This window comes from Sinohyriopsis cumingii, chromosome 11 (genome assembly GCF_028554795.1).
Source record: "Sinohyriopsis cumingii isolate HCF-2022 chromosome 11, ASM2855479v2, whole genome shotgun sequence".
NCBI lineage: Eukaryota > Metazoa > Mollusca > Bivalvia > Unionida > Unionidae > Sinohyriopsis > Sinohyriopsis cumingii.
This window is the reverse complement of record NC_142971.1, coordinates 64,690,960-64,716,821: the sequence shown is the minus strand read 5'-3', so window position 1 is coordinate 64,716,821 and position 25,862 is coordinate 64,690,960. Positions and strand designations below refer to the sequence as shown.

Here is a 25,862-nt window from a genome sequence, read left to right as displayed (position 1 = left end):
AAATCATTGTGGGCTTTTCAACGCTTCCTTGTTTTCCTTATAATTTGGAGCATGAGACTTGTACCATCTTTATTTATATATGTTTATGTATTATTTCTTAACCTTTTTTTTCTCCTCAAAACTTCACCTGGACCTTTTAAGAAACACTTATATTGGTTGAATATTATTTTAGCCAACGCAAGACACAGTTTACATTTTGCAGAGGGGGGAGTGGTCAAGTTCTGTTATAATCTTGGACCAAATATAAATGACTTGAATATAATAATTCAAGTCAAGGTGATGTAGTTGTTTTTCAACAAGTATTGATCAGTTAGTGCATTTTCAGACAGGTAGATGCAGAAATGTGTGAAAGGTATTTTATCTCTCACATTGGAAAGAGTTTCAAATATGTTTGACTCAAGGAAATCCAGATTTATCCCTAATTTGGGCAAATGTTAAAGCAAGTATTTTCGTTAAAAAGAAGTTACTTGGATGATGGGGAAGATATTAGGATATGCATCTGGGTGCTACAAAGTTCTTAACAAAATCTGTCATAGATATTTTTTTATTCATTGGAATCTAGACTACCATTAATTTATTTTCCTGCTTTGTGTGATGCATGCAAATAATAATTAGTAGTGCAGTTTTTTAGGTGAGTTTATGATCATATGTAGATTTTATTCAAGTTCTAATGAATAATGCTCAATTGCATGCAGACGTCACCAATAAAAAGTTTATTATTTAATCTGCATGCAAGTGTTAAACTACTTCATATTTCAAAGGAGGTGATCTGTAGATGATTGTTTTATGGTGTAGCGGTGATATTTTTGTGTCCAAATAATGCCCTGGGGTGAATTAGAGATGAGGTTTCAAAGAGTAACATGAATAAATTTTTGATATTGAAACATCAGCATTAATTATATTTGTTAAACATGAACTTTAAATTACATTCTGCTGTCAGATAAAAGTGAAATAGGTGAGGAAAAGTTGTTATGAAGGACTGTACATTGTTTGTAATTAATCATTTATCATATTCAGTGGTGACGGCACAACAGACTACCTTTCATCAGATTTGTGATAAAGGTCTCTTCCATCCTTAGACTTTATCACACTCCTTTTTCCATATCTTCCTCATAAAAAAAGTTGAAGTAGTCATACAGTACCACTACAACAAATTTCCATCACCACCATCATCGCCCTGTCCAAAATCAACTTCATTTTGTATTTAACAATAATTTTAAACTGCAAATTTGACTTAAACAGGACTAAACTATGTATACAGTATCATGAGTACACCCACATGCATTGTGTGACTGAAAGTTGAAGGTTCCACTGCTGGGAAAGGATCTGTGTCCTTCTTTGTAATGATGTTTGTTAGTTATTTTTATGTCTTTGATGTGATTCCACTGATTTCATTACCAATTTCACTTCAGATGCTTATTTCACTGTTTGCCTACAGTACATACAATGATAACATCTATACATTAGGCTTTTTTCCCCCCATGGTTTATTTTTCTTTCTTTCTAGACTGTTTATAACCTTTATCTGATTCCTTTGAAAGAATGCCTTAGTTCATAAAATGTGCTGAATTTTGTGCATTAAAGATTTCCAAAGAATCACAGGACTCTTCAGTGTGAAATTTGCTTGTGTGTGATTTCAATTTTGTTTCTGAATGAAAATCAGCCATAATTAATGATTGTCTCCTAAAGTTGTATTTGCTTCATATTACTAATGAATTGTTAACTCCAAATCTCAGGGAGCAGGGAAGAAATGGGTGATTACAAATGGCTGCAGAAGAGAATCTTGATTAAAACCAGCCCTACTGTCTTAATTGATAGGCTTTTTTATGTTAGAAAGATTTTTTGAACTTGTACAGCTTGGTAAAGATGGCACCAAGTTTACATGTTATGCTGGCAAATGTAAATTAATGAGGTCATCTTCTGAAATTACCAACGTAAGAAAACTTGGAAATGTAGTTATCCTGGAAATCAAGAATCCATACAGTATTCCTGCATCAAGAACTTGCAGTGAGATGCCAAAAGTGATAAAGTGATGACCATTTATTAAAAATGTTTTTTTAGTTTTACGGGTTTTCTGAACCAAAAATCTTTTTTGCTGTGCTAATTTTAGAAGACAATTCATTAATAAGAATTTGCATCAAGAAACTGATTTAGACAGTTTCTGCATAGCTGAGTTTGTAAACATTTTTCCAGTTCATTGATTGCTGTCGCTAAAGCTGGTATTAAGATGATTGGGCATATGGTTCTGTTGTAGAAATGTAGCTCTCCATGTTGAACAGATTCAAGGTTTTTCTTTCATTTAGAGTTATGTCCCTTTCCTCCTGCAGGTTGTTTCAGCCAGCTTCTCGTAGACCTGTGGTCTTCTCTCCCAGTACAGAAATGGGGCTGACAGACATTGAGATGGCACAAAACTACGACTGTGATGATCCGTACTTTGATGACCACCAGTATGATATGGAATACGAGGTAAGATTGAAATGAAATGAAATGGATGTATAAAATTATCACATAATAGTTTAAATGAATATAACATGAGTGTTCGTAAGTCATCACATGTATGTAATAAGGTAAATGAATATGATACCTTTATGTCCAAAAAGGACTTTTGATGGGCAGCAGGCCAATAACCCCATTTGTTGGATTAAATATCTAGATTATTTTGATTTGGTTTCATGTACCACTGACCAGTGCTGCAAATGAGAAACCTTAGCTCTTATCAGTCTGTTTAAGCTTTCCCAACTGGTACGGCCATGTTTTGGGGGCAAAATATAATTTTCTTCTTTGGTGGTTTTAATGACACTTTTAACACCTTATTGGTTGTATCTTGTTGAGAAAATTGCAGAAGGACACACCTCATTGACCCAGGTGAATATCGAACTTATGACCCTTGGATTATGAGTCCATTGCTCTGCTAAATGAGCTACAACAGTTCTTGGAAAAAATGTTGATTTAAGCAGAAAATACTTTTAAGTGATTGAAAATCAGACATGGTGTTTAAAAGTAGCAGATACTTGATTACAGAATGAAAGAGGTCATTTTCTTACCTTTAAAGTGCTAGACATGAAACATGCCATGCTGCCAGTAGAAGTCTTGCACTGCTTGTCACGATTTAAGTTGTTTTCCGGGTAAGCAACTGTTTACACATATCTATACTTCGACTTGACAGGAATGGTTGTTAAACTAAATTTCATTGGTATATTGGTACCTGGAACAAGTAATTTGTCATAGTGTTAACCTTAAATATATCAAAGAAGTTTTAGAAATTATGTTTATGATAGGTGCTACTTAGAAAACTCAAAATGGCTGACTCTGAATATGGTTCATCTCCAGATGATGATTTGATTGGGCAAATTCTGGCTGATGTTAGTGATGATGACTGTATATTAAATGACGTGTATAAAATTATTATACATGTAGCTGGAAAAATATTACTGATGTTAGTGATGATGACTGTATATTGAATGAAGTGTATAAAATTATTATAGCTGGAAAAATATTACTGATGTTAGTGATGATGACTGTATATTGAATGATGTGTATAAAATTATTATAGCTGGAAAAATATTACTGATGTTAGTGATGATGACTATATTGAATGAAGTGTATACGATTATTAGAGCTGGAAAAATATTACTGGAAATGCAAGTGAGTGATTTTGAGCCCAAAAATGATATTTTATAGGGGTCTTATGTACATGTACCCTGTTCAGCAGTATTTCAAAATGAAATGTATAAATGGAGGATACCAAGCCTATATATAGACCAATAAGAATTTTTTATTAGGATTTCTTGCATCGAATCATCGATCAAAATTAATCTTTATGCACAGCTGAGAATAAATGCGACAGAATTGATTGATAACAGCTCAAAGAAAAATGAAGCCTCTTGCACATGAAAAATTGTAAACTCTGGTCTCTTTTTTTACATTGGCTATGGCCATGCATCAATCTCATTTTGATTTTAATTGGACAACAAAATGTCAACCACATGCTTCAGCCACATACAGAAAAAAAAAAAAAACAAGTTTGGATTTATTTCTTAATATTCAAAACAGGGAATGAACTTGATTGGTGACTTGCATTGTAAGGTCATAAGTGGATAAGAAAAATATACTTCAATAAAGAACAAAAAAACTGCACATCTTTGGGAACATTTATTACAGACTTTAGGGTGGTGTAAACTTTACTTGTGGTGTTCCTTGACTAGATACTTACTAACTTGGATATAAAGTTGTAACAGATGTGCATGGTTCTGCCATGAAAGCATGGAGTATTATTCTAAAAACATATTTGAACATTTTCATTAAAATGGATGCAAAAATACATATGAAATGTAAAGGTAATTTGTATATTTACTAGTATTGGCACATGTATGTAAAGGTAATTTGTATATTTACTAGTATGGGCACATGTATATAAAGGTAATTTGTATATTTACTAGTATTGGCACATGTAAGTGCAAATATGATAAAGTCATGTATGTGACTTGATGTTGATAATAAAGTTTAGACACCAATAATTAGTTTTTATATGGATTTATGTACAGTAATTTAAATTAATGCAATTTAAAAGCAGACTGCACTTTTCATTTCTTTTCTCAAACAATTCAGCACTGAGGGACATTATACAAATTTTACAAGACTTGAATGGTTACAGTTTCTTTATTCCACAGGGCAGTAAACCTCACTGTTGTGCAACATTTGTCAGTATTGATGTTTGTATTGTATAAAATAGTTGGAAAGACTTTGTACTAGTACTTAAATATGCATATGAGTACATTTTCATTCTGCTGAAACCTTTGGTCTGGGTCTGTATAAATGGCATGCTGTTTGTAGAGCATTGTCTGTGCTGAGCCCCCCCCCCCCCCCCTTCATTTTTCCAGCTTCCTTAGCTATTAGTGCTTGAAGTCTGATTTGCATGAAAGCAGTCAGCAGGAAATTTATCCTTTTTTCATGTACTGTTACTTGGAATGCATTTGTGCTTTTTGCAGTTGAATGCAAAATTACCCTAATGGTAGTCTGGTTCAGACTTTTTTCCCCCTACTTTTCTAGATGTGTACTCATGGACAGATGTTCAGGAAAGCAGTCTAGGAATGAATTGAAGCAGACAACCTATGATAAATCTGTGTCAGCTGTATTAGCTTGTCTGCAGGAAAATATTTTCTTCATTGACTAAACCAGAAACAGAATACCTCATCCACTTTGATCTTCATTAACAACTATGATACCAAAGTTTTCTGTTAAAAAAAGAAAGAATTGAAGATATAAGTATTTTGCTGAGAGATTCCATTTTATATGATTGTTAATGGTCAGTCGGGTTAGATAATGGGATCCTGGTAGTATGGTGACTGGAACAATACAAATTTTGTTTTTAGGAGGCACTTCATTCTATTAATTTTCAAGATAGTGTTAGATCTGCCATTGTACAATACATTACAAGTGTTTTGTTCCAAATATGACTTAAGATATAGACCCTGATGTGACAGCATAGTATGCAGTGGAAAATATGAACTGAAGCTGTTTGCAGTTAAATGGACATGGTTATACACAGATTTACACTATACTGTTGGGTTTTGTATTGATATAGTATGCAGTGGTAAATATGGATCCCAGCTGTTGGAAGTCTGATGTATACACAAGTATATACTGTGATGTGGGTTCTTTTATGGCATAGTATGCGGTGGTAAATATGGATCCCAGCTGTTGGAAGTCTGGTGGATACACAGGTATATACTGTGATGTGGGTTCTTTTGTGGCATAGTATATGGTGGTAAATATGGATCCCAGTTGTTGGAAGTCTGGTGGATACACAGGTATATACTGTGATGTGGGTTCTTTTGTGGCATAGTATATGGTGGTAAATATGGATCCCAGTTGTTGGAAGTCTGGTGGATACACAGGTATATACTGTGATGTGGGTTCTTTTGTGGCATAGTATATGGTGGTAAATATGGATCCCAGTTGTTGGAAGTCTGGTGGATACACAAGTATATACTGTGATGTGGGTTCTTTTGTGGCATAGTATATGGTGGTAAATATGGATCCCAGTTGTTGGAAGTCTGATGGGTACATAGGTATATAATGTAATGTGGGTTCATTTGTATTGGCTTAGTATTGTAGTGGTAAATACCAGTATGGATCCCAGCTGTTTGAAGTTAAATGGATATGTTTTATACAGAAAAATATATGTGTTCTTCTTTTGGCATTGTATGTATTGGTAAATATGGATCCAAGCTGTTGGAAGTTGGAGGGAAGTGTTTTACACCGATATATACTGTATTGTGGGGTTTTGTGTGGGTTATCAGTGGACCAGTCTGTGCAAAAAGAACATACACACATTTTATGAGGTACAATTACCCTGGATTCAGACACTATCTCAGCATTATTAATGCCTGCCATTAATTGCACAAATAAAATATATTCTGTGAACAATGTATGTGGTCCTGAAAAGCAAATCTGGATTCATTATCAGCCAAACTTTTTACCACATTTAATTGACCATTATGAAGAGAGGGAAAAAAGAATTAGTAAAATAAAGCTTTGCAAGAACCTTCCAATATTTTCCTCAAATCCTAATTTGAAAATTTTAAAATCCAAACCATTGCAAAAAAATTAAGTTTATTAGCTCAGTGTAGACTTGCTACTTGCATTACAAAATATAGACAGAAAATGTAATTTTTTAGAGTTTTGTCTGGATGTTAGATTTTTTGGTTCTGAGTTCTAATGCAGACTGGTCCAAATTACACATGGACAGGTGAACCTTTGCAAGGACACAAAAATGATGGGTGAAAAAAAAAAAAGAAGAAGAAAAAAAGTCAAAATTGTACTCTCTTTACATTTATGATTGAAGCAGCCAATCCAAAACGTCTTTAGCACAACTAGGCAACTGGCCAAATGAAAATGTCTTTAGCACAACTAGGCAACTGACCAAATGAAAATGTCTTTAGCACAACTAGGCAACTGACCAAATGAAAATGTCTTTAGCACAACTAGGCAACTGACCAAATGAAAATGTCTTGAAAGTAGATGTATTTAGATTCAGAAGTAACCCCAAAATTGCATTTCCTACCACCATTTCAGGTGAAAAATACAAGAATCTCCTGAGGTTAATGAGTTAAAGAATCGAAGGAAATAAACCTGTTGATGAATAGTTCTGTTCAAGAAAGTTAAAACCAAGAAAAATCCTGTCAAGAAATTATCTGAGTTCCGCAGAATGATTCAGAATCCATTTTAGATGTAAAGATTGATTGATATATCTGTGTCTGGAGCCATCAAAAATTGTGAACACAAGGTTGGCTGTCATTATTTATTTGTACCAGATTGAATCTGTTCTAAACATTGATATGCGTATGTGTTAAACCTGAAACAAACCCAACCCAAACCAGTCAACCTTTGTTCTTAAAAGACACAATAGCATTTGGTTCATGAGGAGATTTCCTTTGGTTTGATCAAAAATTTGTCTAGTTTCCTTTTGTTTTTAAAAAATAAACAAGTAATTAATGTTATATAGAAGTATATTTTATATTACATTTGACTTATAACGGATGCATGATGTACACAACGCTCATTTGATTTACAGTGATCTCTACGTACAAGCTCCTCAGGATAATGATGTATTTATTTCACTTTTAGTTCTCGGCCCAAGTGAACAATCATAATGTGACTTTTACACCATTAAACATTCAGTTTCTGTGTTTTAATGCACAATAGTAAGTCGGCTTTTATGAATGTCCCCTTATTTAGTATGAGGCTGTATTGTCTATCATGGGGGTCATTTTTATGGTAGTGTATACATAATTTTGAGTGCTTGCATGTTGTTGAACATTGCTTTAAAATTGCTACAATAGCGTGTGATTGATTATGATAATTTAGCTAGACATTTACTGCCTGTACCTTATGATTTGAACTCGATGATTTACATGATGATTTACAATTTGATCTATCCAGACCATCCTGTCTCTATAACTTACTTGATGCTTTGTTGCCTGGTAATCACGCAACTGGCTGTAATTTCCTGTAATGAGCTAAAAATGGCCTTTCTAAAAAGCTGACTGGTTTCAAGTTTGTGTTGTCAATCTTTCTCAGTTCCTGTTAGATATCAGTATTTCATGAAATATATACTGGTTTAGTATTTTTACTGTGTCTGAATCAGTTAGAATTGAATTATACATCAGATTAGTGCAGTGGCTTTCAAACTACAGGTTGCACTCCAGTACTGGGTTGCAGAGTGTCAGGTGCCTTAACACCTTGCGCTTTCAAACATATTGTAGTATTATAATTTTATAAAAATTTAAATTCAAAACATAACAAATTTATTCATGGGATAAATGATTTCCTTCATGAGAGAAAAGTGCTCCAACAGCTGAAATAAAAAAGAATGTATGGCTCTCAGCTTGGTGCACCCATGACTGGTCATACAAGAAGTACATAACCATGAGTAATACAGCTTAACTGTACTGTCTGCTCATTGGTGATGACTCCATCAAGTCTGTCCTGATTAGATACCTGTGCCTGGTCTGTAGTAAATCTTTAAGTCAGACCAACAAGGGTTACAGTGCGATTTGTCTGATTTCTGGACTCATTGTAAATGCACTGATTTAACAATCACAAAATGAAATCTGCCTATATGCATGATGAACCTTTTTTCTGTCCTTCTACTTGTGTCAATATACAGCCAGTTTAACTGATTCCTATTTTGAGGAAGACAGTAACTTATCTTCTGATTACAGAAATATTAACATAAGTAATCTCCCTCTACTGGTACAGCATAGGGGGCGCTCACCAGTTCTTATGTACTTTTGAGAGAGTGATGTATGTAAGGTGAAGTTGTTTGCATTTAAAATATACACATTGGAGAGAATGTTGGCATACCTCTATGCTACATTAATCTAAAGTGGGTGATATTTCTTTGGATATTGTACTTTTGGAAATTGTACATGATTTAAACACACTGCTTACTAAAATGACTGCTCCCTTGAGCTAAAAAATCAGCCTGAATTAGGCTAAAGTACACTATCCATAGCAGCTATTAATACCACCATTAATACTAGCCGCCATGTATAGCCTATCGTGTGCTGAAAAGTGGCGTTAAACCCTACAACAACAACAACAACAACAACCACTATGAAATAGAAGTTAGCCGTGTCCGTACTAGTCAGTCTCACGGTTAAGTAAACAAATGCTTAATTTAAAAATCTCTACCACTATGACCAGACATTTGGAATCACTGCATTATAGCGATTTAACAAGTGCCTGTCCCCATAAATCTAATTGTTTTCTGGCCCAAACTAATGTGCTTTTCGTAGATCGACAGAAATTTTCCCCTCAAAGTGTACATACATTAATTAATTTTTAATAGCATGATAAACAAGTGACCATCTTATTTTTATTTTTTTGTTGTGTTTTTTATTTATCCTGCTTGTGCCTAATACATGTGTACTCAAAACAATATCATCCAAGATTTCTGTGCCACACTATCACAACTATATCTGACAAGCTGTTTATGACTCTAGTAAAGATAATCTGGGTTTTATTTGAAGGATAATTAGGATTAACTCCAGTAAGGATTATCTTAGCTGTATTTGAAGGATAATTAGGATCTATCATGTTCTTCACTGAATTGTCACGGGTGGTTAGTACCGTATATACTTGCTTGAATCTAAGTCAAATCAAAATTGCAAACGAAAGAGATCCTGATCAGCTCTAGCATAATCCTCCTGCAGATCAGGGTCTGTGTTTGTTTTACTGATTCTCCTGCAGATCAGGGTCTGTTTTGTTTGTTTTACTGATTCTCCTGCAGATCAGGGTCTGCTTTGTTTGTTTAACTGATTCTCCTGCAGATCAGGGTCTGTTTTGTTTTACTGATTCTCCTGCAGATCAGGGTCTGTTTTGTTTGTTTTACTGATTCTCCTGCAGATCAGGGTCTGCTTTGTTTGTTTTACTGATTCTCCTGCAGATCAGGGTCTGTTTTGTTTTACTGATTCTCCTACAGATCAGGGTCTGTTTTGTTTGTTTTACTGATTCTCCTGCAGATCAGGATCTGTTTTGTTTGTTTTACTGATTCTCCTACAGATCAGGGTCTGTGTTGTTTGTTTTACTGATTCTCCTGCAGATCAGGGTCTGTGTTGTTTGTTTTACTGATTCTCCTAACAAACGGCACAGACCCAGATTATAAGCAAATATAGATGGTACCAAATGCTCTGCGATATTAACTTTCCATTTACAAAGCACCTTGAGCACAAAGGACATGTCTTCAGTTTTAAGGTCAGTTTAAATTATGATTGGGACCAAAGCATTGATTACATGCATAAAATACCTCATACTGCATAAGGCATCAAACAAATCACTTTCATATTCATATTTTGCTTTATTTTTTATATAAATAAAATGAAGGTGATCTTGCTTTGCATTTCATGCTTTGTACATTTAAAAAATGAAATATTATCATTATTATTGACCTTCTTTCATTTGTTTGCAACTGGCACTGAACCAGGTGCATTCATCTTGTGGGATCTACAGTGATGAGACACAGCATGGTATCTTGAAATAACTTTTCTTTGAAATAGAATGCTATTCATCAGCTGTACTACTGTGGTTCAAGATTCCAAAGGTAAATAATGTTGTTCAAGGAAAGATGTCTTTTGTCAGCATTATCAGTAAATCTAGTATAGTATTCAGTATGCCCACTTCTCATCATATTTGACTTTTCCTAGCGGTGTCACATTTCAGTATGAAAATTGTCAAGGAAGAATTAACAGGAGAAGAGTGGACATGGAGGTCATCTTAAGCTTAGATTCACTTGGTATATTGTTCAACCATTTTCCATGATTTAACTCAAACATTTTTTGATTTTTTCAATGCCTGTAGTAAAGGAAATATTAGTATGTTCAGTGTGTTCAATTAGAGAAAGGTGCCAATCTTGAGTCGCACGTAAATTATAATAAAGATGGTAAAAGGTGTCATACAGTTTCATCATAAAACGATTTCAATCCACCTTTAAATTGTGTGCGAATATAAGAACAGTATTTGTGATTCTGAGCAACAGCTAATTGGTACATTGCTTATAAGCTTTTGGATGAATGAAATTTGAAGCTAGGCATGTGTGGGAAGATTTATTGCCAGGCTAATTGCATTAATCATTGTGTGATGATGTTCCATGTTTTGTGTTAGGAGTTCCATCAGGCTGATAAACTCCTTCATAGCAGAAGAGATAGAAAAAAAATGTAAAGTAGTAAAGAACTTTTATTATTATGCCATATTGTGGCAGTGGGCCAGGGTATTTGTCCCTCTGTAAATATTTAATGCTGAGATCCTTATTAAACAATGATTAGTGCCTCTGCACTTGACTTTGTATAGTCCTTTATATAAACTATTTGTTAGCAAATTGTACAGACATTTATGTAAACTATTTGTTAGCAAAGTGTACAGACATTTATGTAAACTATTTGTTAGCAAGTTGTATAGACCTTTATATAAACTGTTTGTTAGCAAATTGTACAGTCCTTTATATAAACTATTTGCTAGCAAATTGTAGTCTTTTATATAAACTATTTGTTAGCAAATTGTACAGTCCTTTAAATAAACTGTTTGTTAGCAAATTGTCTCATCCTAACTATGCAGCCAAATGCAGTCTCACAGGTTCCTGGCTATTTATTGATGCTGGTAGTCTCAAGTCTCACAGATGCCTGGCTATTTATTGATACTGGTAGTCTTAGTCTCACAGATGCCTGGCTATTTATTGATGCTGGTAGTCTCAAGTCTCACAGATGCCAGGCTATTTATTGATACTGGTAGTCTTAGTCTCACAGATGCCTGGCTATTTATTGATGCTGGTAGTCTCAAGTCTCACAGATGCCTGGCTATTTATTGATACTGGTAGTCTCAAGTCTCAGAGATGCCTGACCATTTATTGATGCTGGTAGTCTCAAGTCTCACAGATGCCTGACCATTTATTGATGCTGGTAGTCTCAGTCTTAATGGCTTCTGGTCACATATTGATGTAGTGATTAGTCTTGTCACAGTCTCATAGGTGCTGGTGACATTATGTAGTGATTAATCTTATCTCCTGTCTCATAGGTGCCTGGTCACATATTGATGTTGTGATTAATCCAGTCTCAATCTCATAGGTGCCTGGTCACATATTAATGCTACTAGTCTCAGACTCACTGGCACTTGTTCACATTTGTAGTGATGAATCAAGTCTTACAGGCACCTGGTCACATATTAATGCTGTTAGTCCCAGTCTCACAGGTGCTTGGTCACATTTTGATGCTTCTAGTCAAAATTTCAGAGGTGCCTGGTTTCATGTTAATGCTGGCAATCCCAGTCTCACAGATGCTGGGTCACATATTAGTGGTCTCACAGGTGCTTGACATGTTGAATAATAAGAAATCTTTTCATTATTAACACATTTCTTGATGGTTTTTGATGCCATTATCATATAATACATGCTTTTGATCATATGCAGGGGATTTGGCTAAGCTTATGCATGTCAACTTGGAATTGTTCATTCTTAAATGATTTACCACTACATGTTTTGGGGGATTTATTTGTAGGTGACAGCTTTTTTATCTGTCATACCTTTAAATCAAACAGGAAACTTTATCAGGACTTTTTCAGCAATTTTGTTTATGCTTATTTCATCAGGTATTTGAAAGAATTTAATCCTAAATTTTACTTATGGACTGAATACATTTATTGTAGTTGTTAAACTTTCTTTCAGTCATAAGTATTTGCTGAATAGAATATAAAAATAATTGAGTTGGAGGTTTATGTGGCATCAGTGACAAATTATGAATTATTAACTCTGTTTTTGAGCATTCTCACTAAATCTCAAGTTTGAAAAGACAATGGGTAATTGTGGGACCCTGTAAAACCTGTTTAGATAACTAATGCTTTATGGTCGTGGTATTTCTTCATTTTATGGCTCCTTTATGGCATGTTGAAAATCTCTCATATATGAAAGGCCTTGTTATGGTTCAGTTAGCTATAAAACATACAAAATAGGCTATTTTTGGACAAATCTTTCATATTTCTAATAAAATCTTTTCAAGACTTTCAGCATATTATATCTAACATCCAAACTCCTTTTGCAATACAAATACCACAGATACATTCTGAGCTATAATAGGTGCTTTCCTATACAGAAGCATCTTCTGTACATGTATAGGACACCATTGTTCTGAGTATTTGTTTGCAATCCCTCATTTTGTCGAAATCTAACTTTATGCAGTCCACAAGTTTAGGGTATTATTTTGCAGCACAGAAGACATTATGCACTTTCATAATGTTTAAAGAAATTATTGAAGGTTTTTGCTTCACGACAGTTGAATGTGCATGAAAATAAACAGAATACTAACTTCAATTTTCTGTCGAAATTATGGTGTGCATACCAGTAAGGATGGAGTCACATTACTTGATGTTGTCCTCGTAAGGGAGACAACAGCTGCTAATTATGTCATGAAAAACCAGCCTATATTGAATGCTAAGCATTATGTATGTGACAATGACATGATTGTTACTGTTGTTGCTAAGCATTGTGTATGTGACAATGACATGATTGTTACTGTTGTTGCTAAGCATTGTGTATGTGACAATGACATGATTGTTACTGTTGTTGCTAACTTTGTGTATGTGACAATGACATGATTGTTACTGTTCTTGCTAAGCATTGTGTATGTGACAATGACATGATTGTTATTGTGGTGGTTTGCTTATTACCAAGACAAAATGCCTATTTCAACAGTACAATAGCAAAGTCATTTTGAGTAGCAATGTTGATGAGAAAGCTCAGATGGGCTTTTTGTGGGTTTGAAGATGAGTTTGAGGGACTAGTACAAGCAGGTCAAGAGGTTAGTAAAGGATGTCCAGATGTTACTTTACACATCTAAGTATATCATTATTTATAATTATCCAGAACTTGAACTTGTGAGGGCACAAGGTGTGCATTTTCCAATTTTGAATCACAAAATTGTATACTTTTTTATCAGCATTGCCAAAACTTTGTGGTCTGGCATTTTAGGTTGGCTTAGTGATATTTCATGGTTGATTTTACACAGACTAAAAATAGGACTGTATTCTGCAAATCTTACATGAAAATGGCGATATTCAAACATCAGATGTCGCCACCATTATTGCCGGATTTAATTCTTGTTGCAGCTACTTCTCTTGCACTTGATGTTTTGACAGAAAGACTTCTTATCTAGTTGGTTGTACATGAAAATGGTGCCAAACCTACATCCAGCATGATGTAGGTGGCCATTGTGAAAATCCCCGTACATATGGTACGTTTCTGATCTTGTGGCATCTGTTCAAAATAGATGATATGATCATTGCAGACAGTTTTGTTTCCTACTTTTTATGTTTGATTTTAACCACTGGACAAACTCCAAGTGTTAGAGTCACCTTGAATCTGGCAACTGTTGAAAATGTCTTTACATGTGACCGTTGCTTTAAAGTCCACACCATCAGTAGAACTATGGACATGAAGACCTTCGTCTCCATTGATGACTGGTTGACAACAACAAGTATTTAAATATAGCAGCACCAGATATCAAACCCTGGAATGCATAATTATAAAGACAAGTGCCTTAACCACTGCAAGACCAAGAGTTTGGTCCTGAGAGGATCAGATTTTTTTAAATTAACTTTAAAATGTAGATTGTTTGTTTTCTAGATGTCCTTATATAAATAAGTAATAGGAAATATTTTCCTTTGAAAACTTATTTCAGGAAATTCAGACAAGCATCAGAAGTGGTCTATAAGAATACATCTTCTGCATCACCTGTAAGCAATAGTTTTCTTTGACCTGATTCTTCAGGTTTATCAACTGACATAAGGCACTTTGGACAATAACATATGCAGGCAGATTTGTTGATTGTTACAAGAAACAGTTGGTGGTAATGTATGTGTTGAAGATAGATGTTCGTTCTTTGAATTTAGCCAGATGAATCTTGGGAATTCTCAAAACATTTGCTTCATATTTACTGTCTCTGGGGCAGATGAGAAAATCTTGCTTCCTGCTTCCAGTCAGTGGAGTAAGGTTGTTCAGTAATATGAAATATTTTATGTTAATATTTGAAATATGTTGACACATTGCTTTGATAGAAGTATTGTCCTGATATCCTAATCCAATGAGTCAGTCTTGTTGCTAGATCACAGCTAGTCATGATGTGATGTAAAATGTTACATCTCCAGTCAAGACCTCTTCATACTTTCCTATCACAGCTGTCACTTAAATTGAATATAAACTAGATTAAAAGCTCCAGATTCAGATTGGGACCATCTGCTAACAGCTTTAGAAATCAAATTTTCTTCTCCTAGCACTCTTGTGGGCAGATCAAAGTATAACAAGCTGGTTCTGAATGAAAATAGTGCAGATCTGAGATCTAACATGGCTGCCCTGTTGAAAATATTGATATTGCTGATGCCAAATGGATGGGCATATCAGTATGGGGTTTCCACTAATGTCTACTTAGTACTAAATTAAAATGGTCATGTAACATTAGTATTTAGCTTTATTGGTCATCCTGTTGTCTGATTAATTATAGATAAAAATCATACCAATCTGGTCCGTGTATAGCTGCCAACGGAGCCATCATGAAAATTTTGTTGTTGCTACCTATAAACAGAAAGCATGGTGTTTTAATTAGAAGACTTACAAATACTCTGATGCTAATGACAGGCCTAACGTCCATATGCATACAAATAATCTAATGCTAATGCCTAACATCCATATGCATACAAATACTCTGATGCTAATGACAGGCATAACCTCAATATGCATACAAATACTCTGATGCTAATGACAGGCATGACCTCAATATGCATACAAATACTCTGATGCTAATGACAGGCATGACCTCAATATACATACAAACACTGTGATGATAATGATAGGCATAACTTACACATCCACACATATAGTATAATACTAATGACAGGCATAACTTACACATCCACACATATAGTATGACACTAATGACAGGCCTAACCTCCATAGGCATACAAATACAAATAACTTACACATCCACACATATAGTATGACACTATTGACAGGCCTAACCTCCATAGGCATACAAATACAAATAATTTACACATCCACACATATAGTATGATGCTAATGACATGCTGAATTCTAGGAAGTATGATAAAATCCCTTTCCAGTCCTTAACTGACATGAAGGTCAATTCCACACATTTTCATCAAAATTGTATTGACCACATACAGGAATATACTTGATATGATTCTGGGACAAGCTATTCACATGTATGAATAACTGCCCAATTATTTGTCTTTAGAGATGACATACACATAAGGTTATTCAACAGATATGACATACACATAAGGTTATTCAACATATATGATATACACATAAGGTTATTCAATAGATATGACATACACATAAGGTTATTCAATAGATATGGCTTACACATAAGGTTATTCAACAGATATGACATACACATAAGGTTATTCAACAGATATGACATATAAGGTTATTCAACAGATATGACTTACACATAAGGTTATTCAATAGATATGACATACACATAAGGTTATTCAACATATATGACATACACATAAGGTTATTCAACATATATGACATACACATAAGGTTATTCAACAGATATGACATACACATAAGGTTATTCAACATATATGACAAATGCACATAAGGTTATTCAACAGATATGACTTACACATAAGGTTATTCAACATATATGACATACACATAAGGTTATTCAACATATATGACAAATGCACATAAGGTTATTCAACAGATATGACTTACACATAAGGTTATTCAACAGATATGACTTACACATAAGGTTATTCAACATATATGACAAATGCACATAAAGTTCATATTTAGTATGACAGATGCACATAAAGGTTACCAGCAGGTATGGCAAATGCACATAAAGTTGATAGCAAGGCTCCTATGCATTGTAACAATATACTGGAAAAAGTGCTATATGTACTATGACATAGTCGTACCTACACCTAAAGAAACACATGGTACGTGGGTCACTGCAACTTTGCACATGCTGCAGAAAGTGTGCCAAATAAATTTGGTATTTTTTTTTTACAGCTGCCAAGACTAAAACCATACGCCATGCTGAATGCTGCAGTAGAATAGAGTCTGTATTGATATTAATACACAATTTAAAAGTATTTTTGTGCAGACAGTTCCGAAACACAACGACATGTGGATATATCTTGCCATTGTCTGTGACAAGTTCGTTGATCTTCTTTCCATGAGTTCATGTTCAAGGTCAAAGGCCGTGACAAAGAATTCTGTATTGCACTTAACTAGTATATTATGAATGTTGTTATGTTTTGAGTTTTTAAGGAATATTGGAGATTGTTTTGATACTTAACAGTTAAAAAGAATAGAAAGACAAAATAAAGAGACTTGTCATGGATACATTTTGCACCCATTGGAGCATTTGTATCTTTCCCGGATGCATATAGTTGGGATGGTATGGTAACAAAGACAAAAAATTCTGATTGCTGCCTTTAATATTAAAGGAACTACTTTAGAACATGCACAATACAATATGTATGCTATGTTTGTTATATTGCAGTGTAATAAACTTAGAAAATTACATATCTGATCAATTTGCATGTAACTTTGTATTACAGGAGGTGACACTTCAGTGTCAGAACACAGAGGAGAAACTTGGCCTCACACTGTGTTACGGCTCAGCTGAAGATGGCGTGACCGACATTTTTATCGGAGAGGTGAATAAGAAGTTATTTTACTGTATTTGGTGTAATACAGGCACATGCCATAATAAGTAGATTCCCATCTATTTGTTCTAAGCAACATAAAGATAGCACTTTGGAAGTGCAAGTCATTATCCCTGCATGCCTTGTGGGAGGCAAGAAGCTGGTAAAACTTGTCTAGCATGCCTACTGCCTGACTACCACTTAATTGAATCAGAATCAAAATCATTGAATTAGTCTCAAAATCATATTGAACTACACTTTTTTCATTTTGACTATATTAGGAAAAGGAATACACCTCTAAGGTCTTCCAATATGCACAGTGAGCTAATTCTCTTTGTTTGCTCATGATAGAAACTTTGTGGAATTTGTCATCAGTGTAAACTTATTATAACAAACTTTAACGTTATGAAATATGCTTAAATAATAATTGTTTAAATACACAGTGTCCGTATTGCATTAAGTATTGAATAGTGATATATGTACATAAACACACATGCTCTCGCTCTCTCTCTCTCTGCTTTTGTGTGCCAAGCTGTCAGTAGAGTAGTCATAAATGCCGTCAAATAACCAATAGATAAGATCATTCTGTTTTCTTGCTAGAAGTTTTAAAAAATCATTTCATATAAACATGATAGGCAGTGCATTATGTGAGAGCAGTTACACTGCATTATGTGAGAGCAGATCTGGATATGACAGACTTGACGTGACAGTACATTATGTGAGACCAGTGACAGTGCATTATGTGAGAGCAGATCTGGGTATGACAGACTTGACATGACAGTGCATTATGTAAGAGCATATCTGGGTATTTCTGTTCACAATTTTGAGACACATCATGCGAAGGCTGATATGGGTCTATGCAGTTTGCAGTTATAAGCAAGTATGTAGAGCATACAAACCAATAAAATGTAAATACAAAAATTTGACAATGTGTGTTATGGTTTCTAAGAAAGTCTATATTTTGCTTGTATTGTTATTCCATGCAAAAATTAATCTCGTACTATGTTATGAACCCATTCTATTGGTTTTTTTTAATAATATGAGTGACACATCTTTTGAACTGGACAGCTATTATCTATCAGAAATGAATATTTCAGATATTTTCTTTTACATTTATGACAACAAGGCCAGGGGCAGCATTTCAAGCCTACAATCAAAGCACTGTGTTAAAATGCATGACCTTCAACCCAAGGTCAAATGATTGAGCAAACATGATGCAGAATGAATGTTCATAAATTCGTAATGATTCATACAAAGTATGAAAAAAAGCCATCATGAGGTTAAGGAAATATCAGCAAAATGAAACACTTTAACCCAACCCTAAATCTATATGCAGAAATGTGCTAGGTCTTGCATTCCCACCAGTGTGGGCTGGCCAACGTTATGCAGATTTGATGGCTGTCCCTCTTCAGAATTAAAGGATAATATATTTGTATTTACCTACATGTAACATTCTCAAAATTGTGAACAGAACTTGCTAAAATACCAAAGGCACTAAACTTGAAGAAAAAAAAGTCAGCTGAATTTCCAGCATGACAACTGCTGCAGGAAAGAGAAACAGCCAAACACCTGTCAAAACATAGCATTTTTTCAATACCAAAACACTGCTGAAGCATCTTGTTTAAGGTGTTAGAGTGTTAGCAGCAAGAGAGCTTTGAATAAGTACAAGAGGTTCTGGACATAAAACAAAATATGAGATTAATTTAAATGCATGTGTGGTTGTCTGTCGGTAACTTCACTATTATACACTAGTGAAACACATCGTAAGAACAAATACACATACTGGGAAAAACTCATCCTACCCCTACTGCCCTTGGTCAAAAATTCACTAACAATATCGCACCTCTTTCTCTCTTTCTCTCTGTTTCTCTCCCTATATATATGTATATTATATCTATTGTGTGTATGTATATATATATATATATATATATATATATATATATATATATATATATATATATATATATATATATATATATATACTATCAACATGGATAGCCCATATTAAAACACATGGCAGTAGCAGAACATCACTAGCCTTTGTATTATGACAAACAGTCTGATCTCAGGATGTTTGCTTTTTCCAATGTTAACATTGCATGCCTTTACTGGGTGATTAGTTCATGTTCCTCTTTAAGCAGGTGGGGTATATTGTGGAGTGGTATCATTGGCTTGTAATGCTGGTCATTGCCATCAGAGAAGAATTTTCTTTTATTTGTAAATACACCTTTTGAGGGGTAGTTGTTGCTATGTCCATCAGATCTGGTAAAGTGGTTTCCCACCTAAATCTTACAGTTCCTTCTACTAATTCTTAAGGTGCACTTCAAAATTAATTATTGCCTTTAATAACAGTTTTTTCACACACACACAGACATGCACACAAACAGACACAAACAGATTGGTTGGTCTTATTTGTGAGAAAGGTTCAGTCTGTTAAAAAGGTTTGATATTATATACCTATTGAAGCACACTCTTGCCAGAAATTATCTCCATTTATGTGCAGTCATAGATCTGAGTAATTTTTGTTCCATTTTCAAGATCCACAGAATGACACAACAGCATTGAACTACACTGAAAGGAAAACTCTTGAGAATCTTATCTTTCTTGAACTTTTGATTGATAAATGTCCTGCTCTGTATGTATGAATTTCTTGCCATACCTTTTTTCTTTTCACTGATTGACCATTTTACATTATTACCAAAATATGACTAATTTTTAGCTCATAGTTGTCACATTATTCAGTTAGTATCAGCATGTATATATATCACTCCCTCATTACAACATATTATCCGTAGAGTATACCATCTTATAGTGAGAGTGCCTTATAATGAAGTGCGTACAGTATGCCTCAGTATAACACTGTCCATGGGAGCCATTGAGTATACTACCTTATAGTGAGAGTGTCTTATAATGAAGTGCATACAGTATGCCTTCAGTATAACACTGTCCATGGGAGCCAGTGAGTATACTGCCTTATAGTGAGAGTGCCATATAATGATGTACATAAGCATGCCCTCAGTATAACAGTCCATGGGACCCATTGAGTATATTGCCTTATAGTGAGAGTGTCTTATAATGAAGTGCATACAGTATGCCCTCAGTATAACACTGTCCATGGGAGCCATTGAGTATACTGCCTTATTGTGAGAGTGCCATATAATGAGGTATATACAGCATATAATTCAACCACTGACTAATGAAGTGGGATCCATATACACAATGCCTCATAGCAGAAAATGTGTTATACCGAGGAAGTGCTGTGATTGTTTAAGTCTTTCGTGCCTTCATTAAAAAAAATTAAAGTCAGCTTTCTTTTTTATTTTAGGAAAAGTATGGTGTTGGTGCAGATTGTTTATGTCCCTATTCTGTAGTATCTTGTTGATTTAATTTTGTGAATTTTTTTTTGTATGATGCTTCTTCATACAAAGGATTTTGAAAGCTTTTAGTACAACAGTACTGACAGCAAAGACATTGGATATTGCCTTATTAAACAAAGTTTTCATTTGATGATGAAGAAAGCTATTGACCCAATTTTTATATCATCATGATTAGCATGACCTCTGACACAGTGGAACATTTATTAAGTGAGTTAAAACAATATTTGTTCTCCACAGGGAAAATCTTAGCCTACTATCAACATGGAATATTTGAGGTGTGCAGTTTACCATTTTACCATTGTAATTTTTCTGTTGGTACGTACCAGGGTACTTCTTATGCTGTACTGGTAGTATGGTAGTTTCCCTCAGTAAAGAATATACAAAAATTCCAAAATAATTTTGTTATGAATTTTATGATATAAGAGCATATTTTCAATTGATATGACAAAGTAATCCTAGAAAGTCATTACCTATTGTAACAAAATAGTTGTATTTGTCATGAATTAAGTTTTTTACAAATGTTATTGTTAACCATATATTTGACACATGTGACTTATGATAATGTTCTGGACAAATGGGATAGTGTAAAAGATATTCAGGCCAAATCCGAATTTTAAAAAAATTTTGTATTATAATTTTAATTTTTTTAAAGTTATTTACTTGCATCCGTTAATGTGTTAAAGTATATGTAGTCCTTTGTAAGACTGCAAGACATTCCAAGATTTTAAGGAGAGCAGTTGTTTTATGTACGACTTTTAGTCCATTCTCAAGTCCACTCAGTATTTTCTCATTGTTGAATCTGAGTGTGTTTTGATGTATGAGTCTTAGGTCATTCTGAAGTCCACTATTTTCTTGTTTGTTGAGACAGTTTGTTTTATGTATGACTTTTAGGTCATTCTCAAGTCCACTAAATATTGTCTTGTTTGTTGAATCAGAGTGTTTTAGGTTTCCTGGCACCATCAGATAGATATCTTGCCCAGGTCTGAGTTGGCCTGTCTATTGTATCAGTAATGTAGTTAGTCAGTTGCAGGCTTTGGTGTCAACACTTCTGTTTTAATCAATGGTCTCTCTGCTGTCAGCACAATATCTCTTACAGGGAGTCAGTCAGCTTTAGTGTAAGCTTAATCGTCCCATTGTAGTTAAGAGTTTTTAGATGACAACTTACACAAGAATTAATATTAAATTCATCTACTATAAAGCACTGACCATTTCACTTTTGGGACGTAAGAGTGTTGTATTTTATTTTGAGCTGAGATATTTTATTTTCTTCTATCTCAAGATAATTAGTGGGGGTTTTTCTTTGGATAATATAATTATAAAATATGATGGATGTAACATGGTGTAATTTTGTCATAAATCAGAGCAAAATGTTTTGTTTTTTTGTTCGAGTAAATGACAGACAGGCAATTCTTCTTTTTTTTAAAGCAGCATGCCCCTGCCACAGAGCAACTAATTGTTGGTCCTAAATGTAGCTGTGGTGTACCATGGTACATATATTGCGATATGTTCTGAAATACCATGGTATATATATATATTGCGATATATTCTGAAATAACATAGTATACAATGATACAAAAGTTTCTATAGTTCCCGGCTCTATGGAATATATATCTGAAGAGACAAGCTGTGGAATGGTAACATCATCAAATACAAATTTTATTAAGAGTTTTACAGCCAACTTTTACTTGAGTATTAGTAATTATATGCATTAATATATCTGTAATTAATAATAAATTATCAAGGGGAATCGTCATTAATTTCAAATCCAGAAAGAAAATATATTTTTTAAAATTAGATTGTGCCTTTTCTCTACAAAAAGTCCCATAAAATGTCATCAGTTATATCACAGCTAGACCAACAGATTGTTTTTGATCTTTTTTTTCTGACATAACTGGTGGTCAAGTCAAAATAAAAAAGGAGGAGAACAGTTTTCTGATCTACATCACAGCAGCATAAAAATTCTAGGAAAGATTACTAAATCAGTCTGTAGGGGGCACATTGGGGAACATTTCAAATCAGTCATGTTTTTTCTCTGTTGGACATAAGGGCACATCAGGGAAAATTACATCATTCATTTTAATATGATGGTAAAGCATATATTTTTTCATAAAATGACATTTTTGTTCTTCATCTTGGCATATTTATCAACATTCAAGTTTTAATTTAGTTCATTTATCTAACACTTGCTTTGTAGAGTCCTCGAACTTGACAATGCACTTGTATTGAGGTGTGTCAGTATGTCTAGAGTTATGGCATTTAGCTCTGTTTCTTTTGTTTTGTTTTTTTGTGGGGTTTTTTTTCGTAACACTGTTGCACAAACAATCTTGAAAGTTGATGGGTGCAATCACCTTAAGGAGCAGTAAATATCACAATTGTTATAAATCATGGTAAACAGTTTTTCTTTTTCTAGTAACTTGTCAAGGTTTTGGAACTAAGTCTTTATTGTACTGGTCAGACCTAACATTCTGTGGAATTTTTTTGTCTAAATCTGTTATATGTCTATTTGTATTAATATTTAAAATAGTTCTATTAATTAAATTCAATCAGGACATGGACCCTTATTTCATTAGTGACCAGAAATAGGAAGAATATACTACTCTCTACTTTTTTATTGGAAACATCATATAAATTTGGGGGTAGTCTGCCTCAGGTCTGGGACTATCTGGACAGTAAGCAGTGTAGGGGTAGTGCAGTGGCATTCAACACAAATAGGAAACAGCAGCCATTGGCCTCCATTAGCAGTAGGAGTCATCAAGGGTCAGATAAACACAGACAGTGAAAGGCATGAAATGCCTGATGTTTGGAAACAATCATCAGTATAGACTGTGATATCATACATCCTTATCTTTGCATTACAGACTTTAGCAGGGATTAAGAAGGGAGGGCAGTTGGGTTATAGACATATATACCAGAGTCAAAGGGGAATGTGATTGTTGGCAGTTAGAATTTGAACTCCTGCAGATTTATCCAAAAGGTGTATGTCTAGATTTCAAAACCATCTTGTCTCTATTTATTTTAATTATCTCAACAAGTCGGAGATCATATTTACATACATTCTGTTGCTTTTGGAATGCTATCAACTTTGTTCACTTCATACAAAGACAAATTTGATAGTTTTTTCTTCTTACTATACATTTTCGTTTCATGTTCATACTAATGTCACTTTTATGTTTTGTCATTAAATATATATTTTTGTATAATAGCATGTTTATAAAAGAACTACCAACATCTCAGTCATCAAGGACATACAAACATGCTGCTTATAGCTACACCTTTCCTGAATGTTAATAAAACCTTTTTCTAGATTTAAAATGATACATCCAGTGATTTAAAAAATAATCCCTATTGAAACAGCCCCCACCCACCCCTGCAGAGGCAGCTGTTTCAAGGTGAGATAATGTTACACGAAATAGAGTATTTACAGATCATTAAACATTAGCCAAGAAACCAGTTACTTTGGCATCACATTTGGCAAGACATTTTTGGCATTACATTTAGTGAGACTTTTTGGCATAACATTTGGCAAGACACTTGGCATTTCATTTAGCAATAAGTTTTTTGGCATTACATTTGGTGAGACTTTTTGGCATAACATTTGGCAAGACACTTGGCATTTCATTTAACAAGAAGTTTTTGGGCATTACATTTGGTGAGACACTGACAAAATTTGGAAATACACTTTTGGCATAACATTGGGCAAGAGTTTTCTTGGCATTACATTTAGCAAGACATTGTTTAGCATTACATTTATAAGATACTTTTTGACATTACATTTGGCAAGACGGTTTTTGGCATTACATCTGGCAAGACCGTTTTTAGCGTTACGTTTGGCAAGACACTTTTGGCATAATATTCATCAAGATATTTTTCAGCATACATTTAGCAGGATACTTTTTGGCATAACATTTGATGAGACATTTTTTGGCATTACATTTGGTGAGACTTTTTGGCAAGATGGTTTTTGGCTTTACATTTGGCAAGAAATATTTTGGTTTACAGTTGAAAAGACATATTTTGGCATTAAATTTGGTGAGACACTTTTTAGCATAATATTTGTCATTTTTTGTCATAACCATTGACCATGAGTTAGATCTATCTGCAAACTGCACAGACCTAGTTCTGCCACTGTATAATGTTCAGGCAGTTCTGGGCATATGTAGTATGTTAGAACTAATCAGCAAAACAAACAGCATAGACCTTGATCTGCCAGTATGTTATGTGATAGATCAGGATCCAGTCTGTGAGTATGTACAGTACTCCTGTCATTCAGTTGGATCCAGTCTGTATGTATGTACAGTACTCATGATCCAGCCTGTATGTACAGTACTCCTGTCCTTCAGTGCAAGATGAAATAGCATCTAACTGGTTTAGTGCAGATGGTTGATGTGCCAAATGCAATGAATATCAGTTGCTTCCGGCACATGGATGGATAGAGAGTTGATAACACCTTGTTGTGACCACTTTTGTGCAAGCTGACATTATTTAGTATAACATTTTTTAGGACTGATATAGATCAGAAATTGCAGTATATGTTTGGATGAATTGCATGGTGATGCATACTGGATCAAGAACCAGATTTCCAATCTTCTAAATAAATATATAAAAAAATAGGTCTTGTGAAAAAGATGATGAAAATTTGTCCAGTTACAGATTTTTTTTTATAAACATTAACCTGTGTCAAATCAATGCCAAAGATTACATTGGATGAGAGGAGTGTTCTCAGTTTTAAAATGACTTGTTTAAGTATCTGTTTAATTAA

General features: G+C 34.2%; 1 protein-coding gene across 2 annotated transcripts in view; it reads left to right on the top strand.

Moving 5' to 3' along the window:
* Window positions 1–25,862, top strand: part of LOC149788590 (E3 ubiquitin-protein ligase PDZRN3-like) — a 405,601-nt gene that overhangs the window by 315,632 nt on the left and 64,107 nt on the right. For both annotated transcript variants that reach the window (XM_089974641.1, XM_089974642.1), the window contains 2 exons: window positions 2,327–2,465; window positions 17,640–17,738. In XM_089974641.1, the coding sequence (XP_089830767.1) occupies window positions 2,327–2,465; window positions 17,640–17,738 (238 nt within the window). The remainder of the gene's footprint in view (window positions 1–2,326; window positions 2,466–17,639; window positions 17,739–25,862) is intronic.